The sequence below is a fragment of the Mus caroli genome, unplaced genomic scaffold, assembly GCF_978045245.1.
Source record: "Mus caroli unplaced genomic scaffold, Mus_caroli_1 scaffold_2, whole genome shotgun sequence".
Taxonomy (NCBI): Eukaryota; Metazoa; Chordata; class Mammalia; order Rodentia; family Muridae; genus Mus; species Mus caroli.
Window position 1 is genome coordinate 128,648,877 of NW_028227257.1, and position 15,632 is coordinate 128,664,508.

The 15,632-nt window shown below is 37.8% G+C and overlaps 1 protein-coding gene across 3 annotated transcripts in view; it reads right to left on the minus strand.

Moving 5' to 3' along the window:
* Positions 1–1,798: 1,798 nt before the first annotated feature.
* Rif1 (replication timing regulatory factor 1) overlaps positions 1,799–15,632 on the minus strand; it is a 49,338-nt gene continuing 35,504 nt past the window's right edge. For 2 of the 3 annotated variants that reach the window (XM_021150360.3, XM_021150370.3), the window contains 10 exons: positions 14,961–15,112; positions 14,263–14,346; positions 14,136–14,187; positions 10,575–13,622; positions 7,054–7,200; positions 6,703–6,780; positions 6,502–6,617; positions 5,124–5,277; positions 4,225–4,333; positions 1,799–3,612 (listed from right to left, as the gene is read on the minus strand). In XM_021150360.3, coding sequence (XP_021006019.1) covers positions 3,401–3,612; positions 4,225–4,333; positions 5,124–5,277; positions 6,502–6,617; positions 6,703–6,780; positions 7,054–7,200; positions 10,575–13,622; positions 14,136–14,187; positions 14,263–14,346; positions 14,961–15,112 — 4,152 coding nt within the window. In that variant the 3' untranslated portion in view covers positions 1,799–3,400. The remainder of the gene's footprint in view (positions 3,613–4,224; positions 4,334–5,123; positions 5,278–6,501; positions 6,618–6,702; positions 6,781–7,053; positions 7,201–10,574; positions 13,623–14,135; positions 14,188–14,262; positions 14,347–14,960; positions 15,113–15,632) is intronic. The other variant, XM_021150374.3, reaches the window with a different exon arrangement.

Below are 15,632 nucleotides of genomic sequence, written 5' to 3' on the forward strand. Positions count from 1 at the left end.
AAAGATGTCATATGCCTCAGCCTTCAATTAAGATTTTAAATTATTGACATTCTAGTGACCCTTAAGTATGGGAGTTTCTGGCTACCTTTAAGTTGTACTAAGAGTCCATGGTTTCAACAACCATGCTTGTAATCTTTAGATTTAAATTCTATTTACAAACTGTATTGGCCCTATTAATTAGATCCATCACCACTATTTGAAATGCAACATAAGACCCTGCAGTACTCAGCAGTAGTTTAACTTGCTGAAACAGAATGGCATCTTTAGTAATAAACTCAGTTTGAACATGAAAATCAACTATATTCGCAGACATGAAAAACTATACACTTTGCAGAGTCTTTTAAAAAAGGATTAAGATGCCAGGCGTGGTGGTGCGCGCCTTTAATCCCAGCACTCGGGAGGCAGAGGCAGGTGGATTTCTAAAGTTCGAGGACAGCCAGGGCTACACAGAGAAACCCTGTCTCGAAAAACCAAAAAAAAAAAAAAAGGATTAAGATGGCTCAGCAATTAACAGCACTTGCTGTTCTTTCAGAAAACCCGAGTTTGGATTAGGTGGCTTCTTGTGACTGTCACAGGCACCAGGCATGTACATGGTACATATCCATACATGCAGACAAAATAATCATGCACAGAAAATATCTTAAAAATTTAAATTACATATTTGTGTGTGCATATACATGCGCACCAAATACATACAGAGGTCAAAGGACCACTATTGGTCCACCATGTGTATGTATCAAGAATGGCACTCAAAGGCACAACCAGGACGGGCGGAAAGCACCACATCCACGGGGCCAGCCAGCCAGCCCTAGATTTATTGTTTAAATAACAATAAATAGTTGGCATCACAACTGAAAGCCAATATTTCTTATGTTTTTAAAAAATTAACCAGCCGGAGTGGTGGTGCACGCCTTTAATCCCAGCACTCAGGAGGCAGAGGCAGGCGGATTTCTGAGTTCCAGGACAGCCTGGTCTGGCTGTACAGAGAAACCCTGTCTAGAAAAACAACAAACAAAAACAAAAACAAAAAACAAAAAACAAAATTAACCATTAGAGGCCCAGCGTGGTGGCACACGCCTTTAATCCTAGCATTTGGGAGGCAGGCTATTTCTGACTTCGAGGCCAGAATGGTCTACAAAGTGAGTTCCAGAAGAGCCAGAGCTACACAGAGAAACCCTGTCTCAAAAAAACAAAACAAAAAACAAACAAACAAACAAACAAAACCAACAACAAAAATTAACCATTAGAAAAGAACTGAAGGGGTTCCATGTAATAGTAAAACAATTCTTTGGTGTCAACTTAGAAATATTAATGTTTTTTGTTATTTTAGGAATTAACAGACAGAAAAAAAAAAAAAGCAAAGCCAGGAATACTGAAAAGAAGGCGCGACTCAACCTTAAGAATAGGGAAGATTCAATAAGCTGACCTATGGTAAAACACCATCTCACTGAGCTATGACTTCACTCAGATATATGCTGTTATTAAATTCAGGAATTTAAGCAAATCATTTATTTGCCACCCTTCCTGCTGAACTTTGAGCTCCCTAAGAACTTTGCTGTGCCTACAAGTGAGTAAACCAGAGTTAAAAGAATGCAGTTTGTGCAATGAGCCATCCATCCACCTGCATCCTCCTTGCTAATCACTCCCATTCACTATATTCTGAGGTGTTCACACACACCTCAGTACTTACATACAGTGACCTGACAATGCAAACCACCATTATCAATTGTTTTAAACACTAGTCTTTTTCTTGTTTGTTACTGACTCCTAGGTCCTTGGTGCAACAATCCCAGATTCTTTATGGCCTTCTTTGTAGGTGAATACACTTATTTCCAAAATATCTGTATTGATTTATGCTTATGCAAAGTGACACCAACTTTATTTACGAAGGGCAGGGGTGGCGGATCTCTGCAGGAAAAAGGGAGACCTTAAACTAAAAAATGACACCGGCTTTAAATGGCAGTGTCTTTCTAAGCAGAGGTTAAGTTTGAAACTAAGCTCACTCACTAATTTTACTCAGAAAACAAGCAAAATATACCCTTGGGTAGACATAAAACACAGCTCGGCATAGTGGCAAACACAGGCAACTCCAGAGCTCTGACAGCAGAGGCAGGAGGATCACGGAAGTAAAGCTAACCTGGGCTACGTACAAAGACTATCTCAAGAACAAAAAACAAGACAAACAAAACCCATGAAACAAATATATAAAGGCAGGCACTAACTACTTGGTGAAATTTACAAATGGTTTAATTATATATCCTAATTTTTTAACTCAACAAATACATACATATAAAAAATGGCAGTTTCCAATTTCTTCCAAGTTTAGTCTTCAATATATGTGAAAAACCAGTTATCTCTACAGTTTATAGTACAACTTGCAATGAAAATATCCAGGGTAACTCTCCATTAAGAAGAAATATGAGGGAGGCACATTTTCTAGTGGCTGGGATCCTCTTCCAAACCATAAGAAAAAAGGTAGTGGCATGTAACATTTTATGGTTCCAATAATTTTAATTATTCTGGACATTTGAGAAAATAAACTCATGTTTTAACTAAGTACAAAACTATCTGTTGCTTTATTTGTAGATAAAGACTCCTACAAATATCCACAGTAGGTCCAATGAAATACTCCTACTATCCACATGGATATTTTCATATTAAATATACACAAATGTTTCTATTACACAAAACAATCGTATTCACAAAAAGCTGCAGAAAAACCCATGCGATTAATGAAGGCTGAACTTTATAAATTAAAAAACATTGTCTTCTATACATAATATACAGAGTCATGCATTTAAGGGTGAACACTATACCTCATAAGAACACATTTTCACAAAGGCTGCTGCACAAGTATTTGTCAATGCAAAATGAACAGAATCTTAGTGAATTAAGCATTATTATTTTAATGCACAAGTTGAAACTTGGTATTTCAAAGATTTTCTACGGCTGTAATCTTCAGGAAATGCTCTCATTCTTTTGCATCTCAGTACAGGTGTTCCACCAGGCACAACAAATATAAATATTTTGAAAGAGTATAAACATCTCTGTCAACTCCATAAAGTGTAAATAAAACTTTTCTTCTATCTTAATTAAAATCTTTTACATGAGCTATACCAAAATATGCATGAATTAAAGCATGAAAAAAAAGGTATGTATATCTCTTTTGCTTTCAAGTTTCAGTAACATTTAAACTTGTTAAAAAACTATGTGTACTGGCCAAGAAAATACAGTAGGGAAGATCTAATGAACTTATAAAAATGACCTAGTAATTCATTACCTTTCAGGATTTGATTATTTTATCAACTTTACAAAGTGTCCTCTTTAAATGGTGTGAATATTTCTAAAAGCCAAAAAATAAAATCTGATGATGAAAAAACTTTACATTTCTCTTAAAATACTAAGAATTTTCATGGGCTGGTGATCTCCAACGCGACTGTAGATTTCTTATTATAGAGTTTGCCATGGTACCAAGTTTTTCATGCATTTCAAATAGCTGGCTTCCAGAGTAACTGTAGAGATCTTCTGAGTCCAGTTGAAGAGCAAGAGCACTAATTTGTGCCACAAGATTTTTAGACAATGGGGTATCTAGGGTCACAGGATCAATCAAATCTATAAGAGGAAAAAAAATCCACACACACACATATATATATATATATTTTTTTTTTATATTAAATCCATACCAGTTATAAAAACTGATCTGTATCTCCAATCATACTGAGAGGAAATAAGCTATGAGAAACATGATCAAGAAAACACAATGCGAGTAAAATCTATCATAGCTTGTTACTCTGCATAAAATAACTGAACAAAATGTTACCATACTTATCTATACCTTGATGGGCTAAACACTGACACAGAGAAAACCAGTTAGACACACTTAAAATTAAATAGGTATTCCCCTCATGTACTTGGAGGAGGGGAGGGAAGCAGGGGAATATGATGAATTAATAGTTGTGGTCAAATTAAAATTAAAGCATTGGCCTGGAGAAATATCTCAGTACTTAAAAGTCTATCCTTCCAAAGGACCAGGATTCATTTCCAAGCAGTCACATGGCAAATCACAACTGTTCTAATATTAGTTCCAGAGGAACCAACGTACACAAATACATACAAAGTGTATATACTAAAAATAACCTTTTTAAAAGATGTAAAACCATTAACAAAGTTATGTTTACCAAGAACACTTATTCCATATGAAACTAACGTGCTTGTCTAGCATACCTGAGGCGAACCTTTCTTCATCAGTGGAGACGGTCCTGCTCTCCACTCCATTTACTGCCTTCTCAGAAATATCAAAAATTGGAATTTCTTCAAGTCCACGAGATTTCATCTTGATTATGCATTTAAAACAGTAGCAAACAGAACAAAACATATTTTAAACAGGAATGACATGAAACATGAAATGCCCCCATAATCCATAATCAATTCAGTTAATGATGCTAAAAAATATTTACTAAAACTGGACATATATAGTATCATGGCAGGTGTGGTGGAGCAATTTTGCGATCCCAGCATTCTGGAAACAATCTTGCTGGATTTTGTTTGTTTGTTTGTTTTTGAGTTTAAGTACAGCCCAGTCTCTAGGGAGTTCTAGGCCAGCCAGAGCTATACAGTGTGACTTCTGCCCCAAGTGTTTCCTAAGAGTTAGAAATTTATTATTTTATATAATATAATTTCTTAGAAAACATAGTATCAAAGGCTAGTAAAATTCTCCAAGTTCAGGAATGTGGAAAAGGTAGAAATCAGTGGCTTTTGTTTTCAAAGATACAGATACCTCACTGGTAGAGCCCTGCTCACTATGCATTATGTCCTAATCAAGAGCCAACAGCACAACAAAACTACTATAAGGTATCCCAGGTTTCATAGACTACTGTTCAAAGAAATTGCTCAAAGTTTTCATAACTCAACAATCCTATACAAAATGGCACAAATGAAATAAAAATATGGCCATATAAAAATCTAAAAGATTTCTTATGAAAACCAAAGGAGAAAAGCAACCCCTAAGCCCTGTTAGCAAAAAAAAAATTTTAAATATCAAAAATACAAAAATCAAGTAATTTCAAGAGTAGAGTACACACATGGTACACAGACATACATGCAGGCAAATGACCAATTTTTACCTGTTGCTCATGGTATACTCTGAGGGCCTTTTTTACATTAAACACCTTTGGAGAACGGATAGGCAGAGTTTTTATTTCAGATGCCGTAAGCGTACTCAAATCGCCAATGGTTTTTATATTCTTGGCTCTGATGAGTTGCCCAAGACCTCTTGCCCTTTTGAAAAAAAGGAAAAACATAATTATGCTTTTACAGATAAAATATCTATCTGTGAGCACGTCTCCACTTAAACTCAGAGTTTATATAGAGTCCACCTAACCCATATAGTGTGATAAGCAAATATCTAGTGAAATACAATTCTCCTCTAGCTTGTAACACTTTAATAACAGCAATGATATGCTCTGCTGTGCTTATACAAAGATATAAGCACAGCCCAGCACAGCAGGAATGTGACATGTTTTCACACCAGCTTTCTTTTCTATCTGTGGATCAGGTCCTTCAATAGCTGTATGCACTTTTAGGTTTTTTAACCTATCCTATCCTAGACCCTTTTTAATGTGACTTCCTTCTAATTTCTATATGCATGTCTGACAGAGTTCTCTGGAGAATAAGGAGTTTCTTACTGAGGAATTATGTTCTGATTGATCAGTCTAGTAATTAAAGAAATTATCTGTTTCCCAAACATGTAACAATTTCCTTAACATTTAGTCGTCGAGCCAGGCGTGGTGGCGCACACCTTTAATCCCAGCACCTGGGAGGCAGAGGCAGGTGGATTTCTGAGTTCGAAGCCAGCCTGGTCTACAGAGTGAGTTCACAGTTTGGAGAAACTCTGTCTCCAAAAAAAAAAAAGTGTGAGAGGAATAAATACCAACTAATTCAACACTGAGAAGTTTGACCATTAAGTCATCCCCCCTAAGCCATGCCTGGCAATTCAATCTTATAATCCCAGTGTATATGGAGGGAGGAAAGGATCCAAAATCAAGAACTCTTTGGAACACAGAACTTATGTTCTATATGAACATGGTTCATACAGGTGAACCTCGTTAAAATCTTCACATTGTAAGTCTTAGAAATTGAAATCAACAATCCAGTGTAACCCTGACCTCAAACTGGACATCTGTCAGAGGATGCCCTTGAGCTGGCCCTAATGCTCCTGGCAAAAGCACTTCTGGCTTATGCAGTACTGAGGGTGAAATTTATACCCTCGTCAATTCTAAACAAGCAGTCTACCAACTGAGCTTCAATCCTAGTCCCTGATTACTCCATCATTACTATAGAAAATTACAACTACATCTCAGGCAGGCCATGGCCTGGTGATCCTCCTACCTCAGTTTCCTCAGTAGCTAAACACCCCTCCTCAAACTGTGAAATTTTAGCAATACTATGCCTCAAAATAAAGGTGAAAAACAAACAGACACCCCAAACGCCTACTCCTCTTACCACATATTTGATGTAATCTGAGGTAAAATGATGTCAACTGATGCTGCACAGTTCACCAAAGCTGGGTAAACACTATCTGTTGGGGATAGCACGGATTCTTGGGCCATTTCTGTAATCTTAAAATTTCAAGAGCCATTAAGTAGAGGTTACAAGATTGAACATGAAAGTATAAAATTACATAAAAACTAAAGCACTTCTTACTAAACACTTCTTTGGGCTCTTAAATTTAGAGCTCTGTGATCCTGGGGACAGAAGTCCTTTGGCTGAAGTGGTATTATGCTAGACAGAAGTAGAGAAAAACAACACTCAGAACCCCAGACAACTATAATGTTACAAGTTAAACTGTACAAGTAAAATCATCCTTGTAAAATTTTAGGAAATGAAAATGGAATAGGATAAAATATTGATTTACCTGTGATATTTAGCTGATTGACTGGCCTTAGCCTTCTCCATGAAAAAGCAAAATATATCCAAAGCAAAGAAGACTGTTTCTTGATCTTCAAATACAAGTTTAAATAAAGACATATGCATATTTTGAAGACCATAGCTTACCTTAGAGTGTGAAGTAGGTGAAGTTTTAACACTTTTTATTATGGGAGAGCTATTTGAAGAATGAGATCTAACAACAGAGCAGCGCCTATCAATGTCATCTGCCAATCCTGCTTGGTATATTGGATCTGCAAACGAGACTCGTCTAACCTGAAAGTACAAGATAAGTTTTCATTAAGAAGACAACACCTGTCATTAATTGGCACTTTTACAATTGACTAGTGATTAAAAAGATATTATATTCTTACTTTAGACCCTTACAAACATCTATGTAAATCCATGAGTTAAATGTAAAACAATTTGGATTATATCCCCTGCCAAAAGATGACAACACCTTGAGTTCGTGCAAAAGCAAGTATTTCCAAGCTTATTTTACTAGAACCCTCCTGCACAATTGTTCCATCTTTCAGATATTGCCTAATACTGCAGCTCATTCTAATTGTTTAGTTCTAATTATTAAGTACTACAGTACTTCTTCAGTGATCAAAACTTGAATCTAACTCTTTAAATTAGCAATGTACAATGAATACAAAGGATGTGATGGTGTACACCTTCAATCCTAGTACTCAAGAGGCAGTCTGAGATCAGCCTGGTCTGCACGGTATAGATTTCCACGTTCCAGATCAGTCAGAGCTACACAGAAAGACCCTGTCCAAAAAACAAAATACAGGAATGGCAGAGTATACCTAGGATCCCAGCACAGGAGACTAAGGTAGAAAAATCACCAAATTGAGGCCAGTCTGGAACTACATAGTGAAACCTCAGCCTCAAAGAACAAAACAAAGGCTCAAGAGACAGCCTGGGTGTTAAAAGCACCAGTTGCATAATGACAGCCAGAGTTCAAATCCTAGCACCAACATTAACAAGCCAGTTCTACCTAAGTCTGTAACTCCAGCTCCACGGGATTTGACACATTTCTTCAGGCCTCACCAAGAGCACTGCCTTTTGCATATACAAACATACAGACCAAAAAAATTAAATTTCTTTTTAAAATCCTGTATAATTTGATTTAGTTAACCAATAAACTATATTATACATACTATGGATGGTAGTAACTGGCTTCTGGTCTATCTTATTAATCATCGATGTAAACTTGTGAATGCATGCATGTGCAAGTCAGAGGACAACTTTGAACGGGGTGATTGCTCGGGTGTTGTACAACTAATTTTGTGAGATGATTCTCAATGGCCTGAAATTCCCTAAGTAGACTAGGCTTACTAAGCAGAAGACCCCAGAATATGGCTATCTGTCTCCCCAAGACAGATATTATTAGGACATGCCACCCAGCCCAGGATTCTTACTTTAAATGTGGGTTCTAGAAATTGAACTCAGGTCCTCATGGTTGCTTTTCAAACATGAGATCACCCAAGCTGTCTCCTGTGCCCCTGAAGGCAATACAAATATCATGGCCACAGGGCAACAATTTTTATCTATTTTAACCTCACTATGGCTGATTTGGCTTCTTCTAAAGGAATACAATATGTTCACATTGATCTATTCGCTAAAATATATAGCGGAGACCTCATATAATTATTAATATCATTCCATATCTTCTAGGATTGATTCTTAAGAGTGGGCAACCTGTAAGTATCTACCACAGAAATTAAATCTTCCCAAGTATAGCCAGGACTACATAGCAGGACCCTGTCTTCAACGAGAGACAGAAACAGACACTAAATCTAAGTTCCTATCAAACAGTAGTACAATAGTTATTCTAGTTAAGTTGTACAAGCCTTCTGAAGAATTCAGAATTCTGTCATCTAGTTACTGCCTTACTACCCTTTGCAGTCCACAATGAACTTGTTTTGTTTTTTTTTTTAAAAAAAAAAAAAAAAAGCATATAGCTACCAATGTGTGAACACCAGGCCAGCTAGAACTGCATAGTGAGGGCCCTTTTTCATAAAAACAAAAACAAACCAAAAATCAAGAGCTGTTACATCTTCCTAAACAATTTCATCTCCAAAGTCTCAGAAGCCTTTTTGTTTTTGTTTTGTTTTGTTTTGTTTTCAAGACAGGGTTTCTCTGTGTAGTCCTGGCTGTCCTGGAACTCACTCTGTAGACCAGGCTGGCCTTGAACTCAGAAATCCGCCTGCCTCTGCCTCCCGAGTGCTGGGATTAAAGGCATGCGCCACCACGCCCGGCTCAGAAGCCTTTTTAATGTTATTTTTTCCAGATTATAAAACTAAAGGAGTTCAGAGTTCATACTGCAGCTGGGCAGTTATGTGCATGCTCTCCTGGAGATGGAGGAAGAGGCAGGCTAATGAGTTCCAGGCCAGCCTAGTCTACAGACAAGTTACTCAACAGCCAGGACACAGAGAAACCTTGTCTCAAAGAAACCAAAAACAGAAAAAAGAGCACACACTGCACTTCAAAGGTCCTAGCACCCACATTAAGCAGCTTAAAATTGCCCAGCACTTGATGTCTCTATAGGCACCTGCACTACTATACTGTGCACATATCCTAACACATTCATACAAATAACTAAATGTAGTAAAAATTAGTCGAAAAATATATACTTGTTAGCCAATGCTGATGAAACACACTATAACCCTAGCTGAGGCGTGAGTGACAGTTCAAGGTCAGCATGGAAAACAAGAGGTTCACACACACACACACACACACACCAAAAAAGATTTAAAAACATACGTGCTTGTAAGGGCAAAGATCAAAGCACTATCTTTATATATACCATACACATATGTTCAAACAAATATTCTATAGTATCAGATATCAATTTCAAGATGAAGTTGAAAAGATCAACATGACATCATTTTAGGACATGCTTTACGTCAAGCAGAGGTTACATTTTTCTCATTCATTTAACCTATATAAGCAATTGTCTAGATAATCCCTTTTCCTGAAACTTTTCATGTGTATAGTTAAGTGCAGGAAAAACAGACATTAAGGAAATAGTAAATGAACACCTGGGAATCTCTCAGTGACCGAGTACGTGCCATGTCCCAAACATACTCAACACTGTGTACTGGATTCCCCCAACCTTGAAAAGGAACAAAAACTGGATAGGGGAGAATCAATTTGGTGGCAGTCACCTAAGTCTCAAAAACCTAAGTCCTGGGCAATGTGGTACAGTAATAGAGCATATATAAACAGGATCATGGATTTAATCTCCACAATGGAAAAAGGAGGATAAGGATTACAGGAAAGAAAAAATGGGGTAGTTACAAAATATTTTAATTGTCTTAGAATATTTCATATTAGTAAGTCCAAACACATATTAAGTGCTGACCCTTTTGATCAACAATAATCAGTGCTGCCTGGCTTCTTAAATCTGGCTCCATGAGCTGGATTATAGAAAAGGAAGATCCTAAATGAGAGCTTCCCATTATGTCCCACGTGTACACCTACATCAAGTTCTTGAGTGTGAGGTGCAAGACCACCTGAGACCCTTCCTGACCTTCCCATGGGGAGTGGCCATGATGCTAATACCCTGTCCTTTACTAGGTTTCACATAGTGACCACATATTCCAAGCAAACATTAGATTCATTAGTGTCATTCCTCCTACCTTGTTAACTGGTGAGATCTCATCTTCTTGGGATCGTTTTAGTCCTCTCTTTAAAATGCTTGTGGATGGAGAAGCCAAAGGTGACCAGACACAGCGTGCCTGCATACCACTAGGACTTTCACTTACTGATCCAAAAGGATCCAGCTCTAACTTTTCAGGAGATGTAGTATTGCTTTCTGCTCCAAGTTCAGAAGCCACTTGAAGTAACAGACACTGTGGTAATTTCTCCACTTTCTCTGAAGTAAAGCAAACTTCCTGCAGAGTATCATTTTCCACTGTAGCTTCATTGCCACTTAATTTTGCTTCATCTAACTTAAGTTCAATGGATGTCTCAGTTTTGCAGTTAACAGTTCTTTCTCCAGAACTCATTTCAATGTCACTAACAAAGCTCTGGGTGTTGACGTCTACTCTTCCAATCAGTGCTTCTTCAGATTTAGAGGCACTGGCAAATATGTCCGTCTCCTTTACCCTGGCACTGTCAATTTCAGTGCTCATCTGGGCTTTGTGACTTCCCATTTCTTTGTTCATTTCCTCACATGAGCCTGAGTCAGATTCATTGCTATCCCCCTCTATTTCCCCACTTGCTGGATGCTCAGTCTCAACATCCTTGCTTACAGGTATGGGAGTATCAGAAAGATCCATACTTGAATTAAAGTCCTCAGTGGCTACTCCTTCAACATTCACTTCAGTTGTGACTGCTTCACATTCATCTTTTTTATTATCTTCCTCTGTTGCCACATTTACAGAAACATCCATTTGGGTACTCTTTTCAGAGGCAGCAGCTACAAATGCATCGTTTCTTACATTTAATTCCATAGTTTCAACTCCCTCTGGACTGGACCCAGCTATTACTTCGCATGCCTTCCCTGCATCGCTGACGTCAACCTCTCTGTTCTCTGAAAGCTGTCTCTGTGGAATGTCTTTGCACTCACTTAAGCATGGGTCCTCAGCAGCACTGTCTTTTTCACTGCATGGGTCTGGATCGTAAGTCCTCTCTTTCATAGTTACTATTTCCGATGGAAGGGAAGGGTCTTCCAATTCAGCCTCAGACTTAACTGAGTCACCAGTAGTACAAGTCTCTTCTTTAAGACCCAAATGAAAATTCCCAAGGGGCTGTTCACCTTCCAACTTTGTTTCAGCATGGTCACTAGCTTCACGAGTTTCAGGTGCAGCCTCGGGTACTTGTAGATCTGTCTTTTTTTCCTCCACACTCTTTATAGCATAACTTTCTGTGTTCTTTAACCCAATAAATGACTTTTCCTGGGACTGTGATTTTTCGCCACAGCAGTCACAACTTTTAGATCTCCTGACTCTCCTACTTCTCTTGTGTTGGCATTCAACTGGGGTGAATTTTTCGGGAGACAGAGAGCTGTCTGATACCCTCACATTACTATCAGTATCTCGTTTATATAATCTCTTACTGGCATTCCTAGTCCTGAGGTTTGACTCTGGCACAGATAGACTTACAAATGAACTGTCTACACATTTGCTAATCTTATTTTTCTCCTCGCCTGTGGGTGGAGCTTGCAGTGAATCTGCAGAGCCAGCAGAATCCTGGAGGATGACCCTGTTATTTGTACTTTTTTCACAAACCTGAGCAGCTGCGTTTTTATCAACATCAGGAACTGCCTGACCATCGTGTGTCTGATTTGCAGTTTTCTTAACTTCCTCTTCAGCCATTTTTTCTTCTTGTTCCTCAATGTCAACACTGTCACTGCTTTTATTTTTCCATTTCCCTGATCGTTTCTTTCTAGAAACTTCTTCCTTTGCCTCAGAACTATCAGATTCTGAGTTTTCAACACCAGAAATCAAACCCTGAGAAGCTCTTCTTGTTTGATAACGTGTCCGCCCTCTTAAAGGTTTCTCAGACGACTTATCTATATTGTCCAGGGTACCACCACCTCCTTCAGAACTAACATTCTCAAGGTCTGGTTTTCTTCTATTTTGGTCAATTTCAGCATTAACACTGGGTTCCCCTGAAGTTCTCTCAGGAAAAGTATTTCCCTTTTCAGTTAAATTTTCCTGTATAGGTGACTCATCAGTTAGTTTTTGCATGGGCAATTTATCATCTTTGATACGCAACGGACTCTTGGAAATTATTTTTTCTTCTTCCTTTCGTCTTTCCTTTTTTTGCTGACCACTTTCTCTCTCTTGGCTGTCACTGCAAGACTCTCCTGCTTCTGAACGCCGCCTCAAAGACCGTCGGAGTGTTTTTGGATTTGGAGCTAGTGCAGTAGCCTGACTATCTTCATTTACTATTTGTTCTGTTGGTGCCACAACTGAGGCTGTACTTTCTTTAGATTCCATATTAATGCCTACATTTTTCTCTTCCGTTGTTAAGTCTTCCAATGAAGCACTTTCTACTGCTGGTTTAGGATCTCCATCTTTATGTTCTAGGGTAGCTTCAGAAGGGTGACCATCATTTTCTGACACATGTTCTGTTGGACTGAGCAAATCAGGAGAGTTATTTTCGGATGAGTGCTCTTCCTGTTCAGATGTCAGTGAAGGCTTAGACTTTTTAGTAACTGACTGATCAGCTTTACTCCATCTCCGCCTTGATTTCTTACCTGCATTCGCTAAATTTTCTGAATCAGATTTTGAGTTCGTCACTTCTCTTTTCCTTGCTTTTGGTGGTATGTCAGTGTTAGTTGTGTTATCCTGGTTATTTCTCACTGTAACAGTGGAAGACATGTTATCCAAGGGGGATGGACTAAAAGGTCTAGTTTCTGAGCTATCAAATTTCTCCAAAGTAATAAAGGTTTGTCTCCGACTTGTAGGCTGTGGAGGAGTTCCAGAAAAGGTGGCATTAGAAACTGAACTACTGCTGACCACCGAAGTTTCTGTACTAGATGAACTTTCAGCAGACATTATCTTTGATGAAATTAATGCTTCTTTTCTAGCATCAAAACCAGTGATCAATGTTTCTGGATTGGTTTCAGCAACAGAGCCACCACACTTTGGTAAAGCAGCATTCTCAGAATGTTCATCTATTCCAGAGTTCCCCGGGGCATCTGGAGGGATGAAAATAGTGTTCTCCGTCTGTTCTTCCTAAATAAAAGCACAGAGATTACATAAGTAACACCACTTACTTGGAAAATTTAAATATAATACTGTAATAATTAAAATTTTCTTGGGAAACTTAAGAATAAACTCTGGTACAGGTACTAACTTTCAAAGTACTGTGAATGTTCCAAAAGTACCAGTAAAGAACAGTTACCATACTTTAAACTGATGATGCAATTAAAGCCTCACTGAGGCCAAAACTGATGGAAGATGAGGGAGATCACGTTAGCTAAGAGGAACTTTAGCTCCATACCAGCAGCGCAAAGACATCCTGGGCTACCTCAGACACTGCTTTAAAGCTTCCAAGTGCAAAATCTTATTTACAATGTATTTAAAATGCATACTTCTGTACAATTCTGCTAGTGTATGGTAAAGAGTTAGGAGACACATTTAAACAATGAAATAAAATATCTGTATTTATAATTTACAACCTTATGATTCACACAATCTAATAGAAGAATGATTGTAAAGACCCTGAAGTTCAAACACCACTTATACCTTAATTATCTTGGCATCTTCTTTTGGTTTTTCAGTTAAAGTGAAGCTTTCCCTAAGATAAATAGACAAATTAGATTATTTTTTAATTATATAATTAGAAAATTAGTCATAAAAGATTTATACTTACATTGATTCTTCTTGACTAAACTGAGCAGAAAATAAAGTGTCCTGTGAAGCATCCAGATTATTATACAAGGCAGGAATATCACACCTAGGAAAAACATTTATAAAAATTCTAAAAACCTGATAATATACATTCCCACCATCAAAATTATTCTATCAAAGTAGATTTAGTGACTCATATAAATACATATAGATTTCCCTAAGAAACTACTTTCCTTTCCAATATTCATATAACTCACGAAAGGCAGTTTAAAAAAGACCTCAGTGGGAGAGAGGTGCCTAATCCTGCAGAGACTTGATGAATCAGGGTAGGGGGTATGCTGTGGGGGTTGAGGAAGGGGGGTGTGGGGGGCGGAGACTGCCTCTCAGAGGTGAAGGGGAGGGGAGGGAAGCGGGAGGGGGGAAGTATTTGGGATGTTTATAAGCAATTTGAAAAAATTAGAAAGTTTAGAAACACTAGGCATATTTCTAGGTAAGATTAAAATATTATAAAGCCCCACTATGTATATAGTCCACCATCTGCCTTTAAAATTTAATATACTCAGGCTAGGTGTAACAGCTCAGTGGTACAGCACTTGCCTAGCATAACCAATGTCCTAAGTAAGATCTCTTCACCAGGAACCAAAAACAAAAATGCATGCACACATGATACAGAACATTATCTACAGAGAGCTCAAGTTTAAAAAAAAAAAGGTCACAAACCGTTTTGTCTTGAGTACTTCTTTCTGGTGCTCAGTTAGAACCCTTGCTTTTGTCTCTTTCCCTTCTGGAGGTATGAAAACAAAGTCAGTAGACTTTTCCTCATCCAAAAGCTTACCACTCTTTATTTTTGGAGATGAAGATTCTAGTTTCAGCTGTGGATTATTAAAAAAATAAATGTATGAGTTTGCAAATTATTTTCTTATTCTTCTATGTTTCCTAACACTGGCATTATTTTTCAATAGTGATTAGAAGCATGAAATCAATACCTTTCTCATTTGAAGACAAGGTCTCTTTATGCAGTGCAGGTTGGACTAAACTTATGCTTCTCCTGTCTCACCCTACCAACTCTGTTCGCAAGCATGTAATTAAACCAATACAATATTCACAATAAAAAATTAAATGTCCTTTTCTTTCTCCTAACTCTAATATTCAGAAATAAACATTGAGCCTCTGAGGAGGCAAAGATTATGGAGTTAGAGATACATGTTTTACCTAGGTAGCACATCACCCAAAATGATTAAACTGTATGATAAAAGCTCTAACCAAAACATCTACATTGTTGTCATGCACTATATTGTGTTCTTCACAAATCCTTTCCTCTCTATTCAGCACGGCTGCCCAGAACAACTCTATCTAAGAACGACCATGAGACTGAGATCATACAGATTTGCA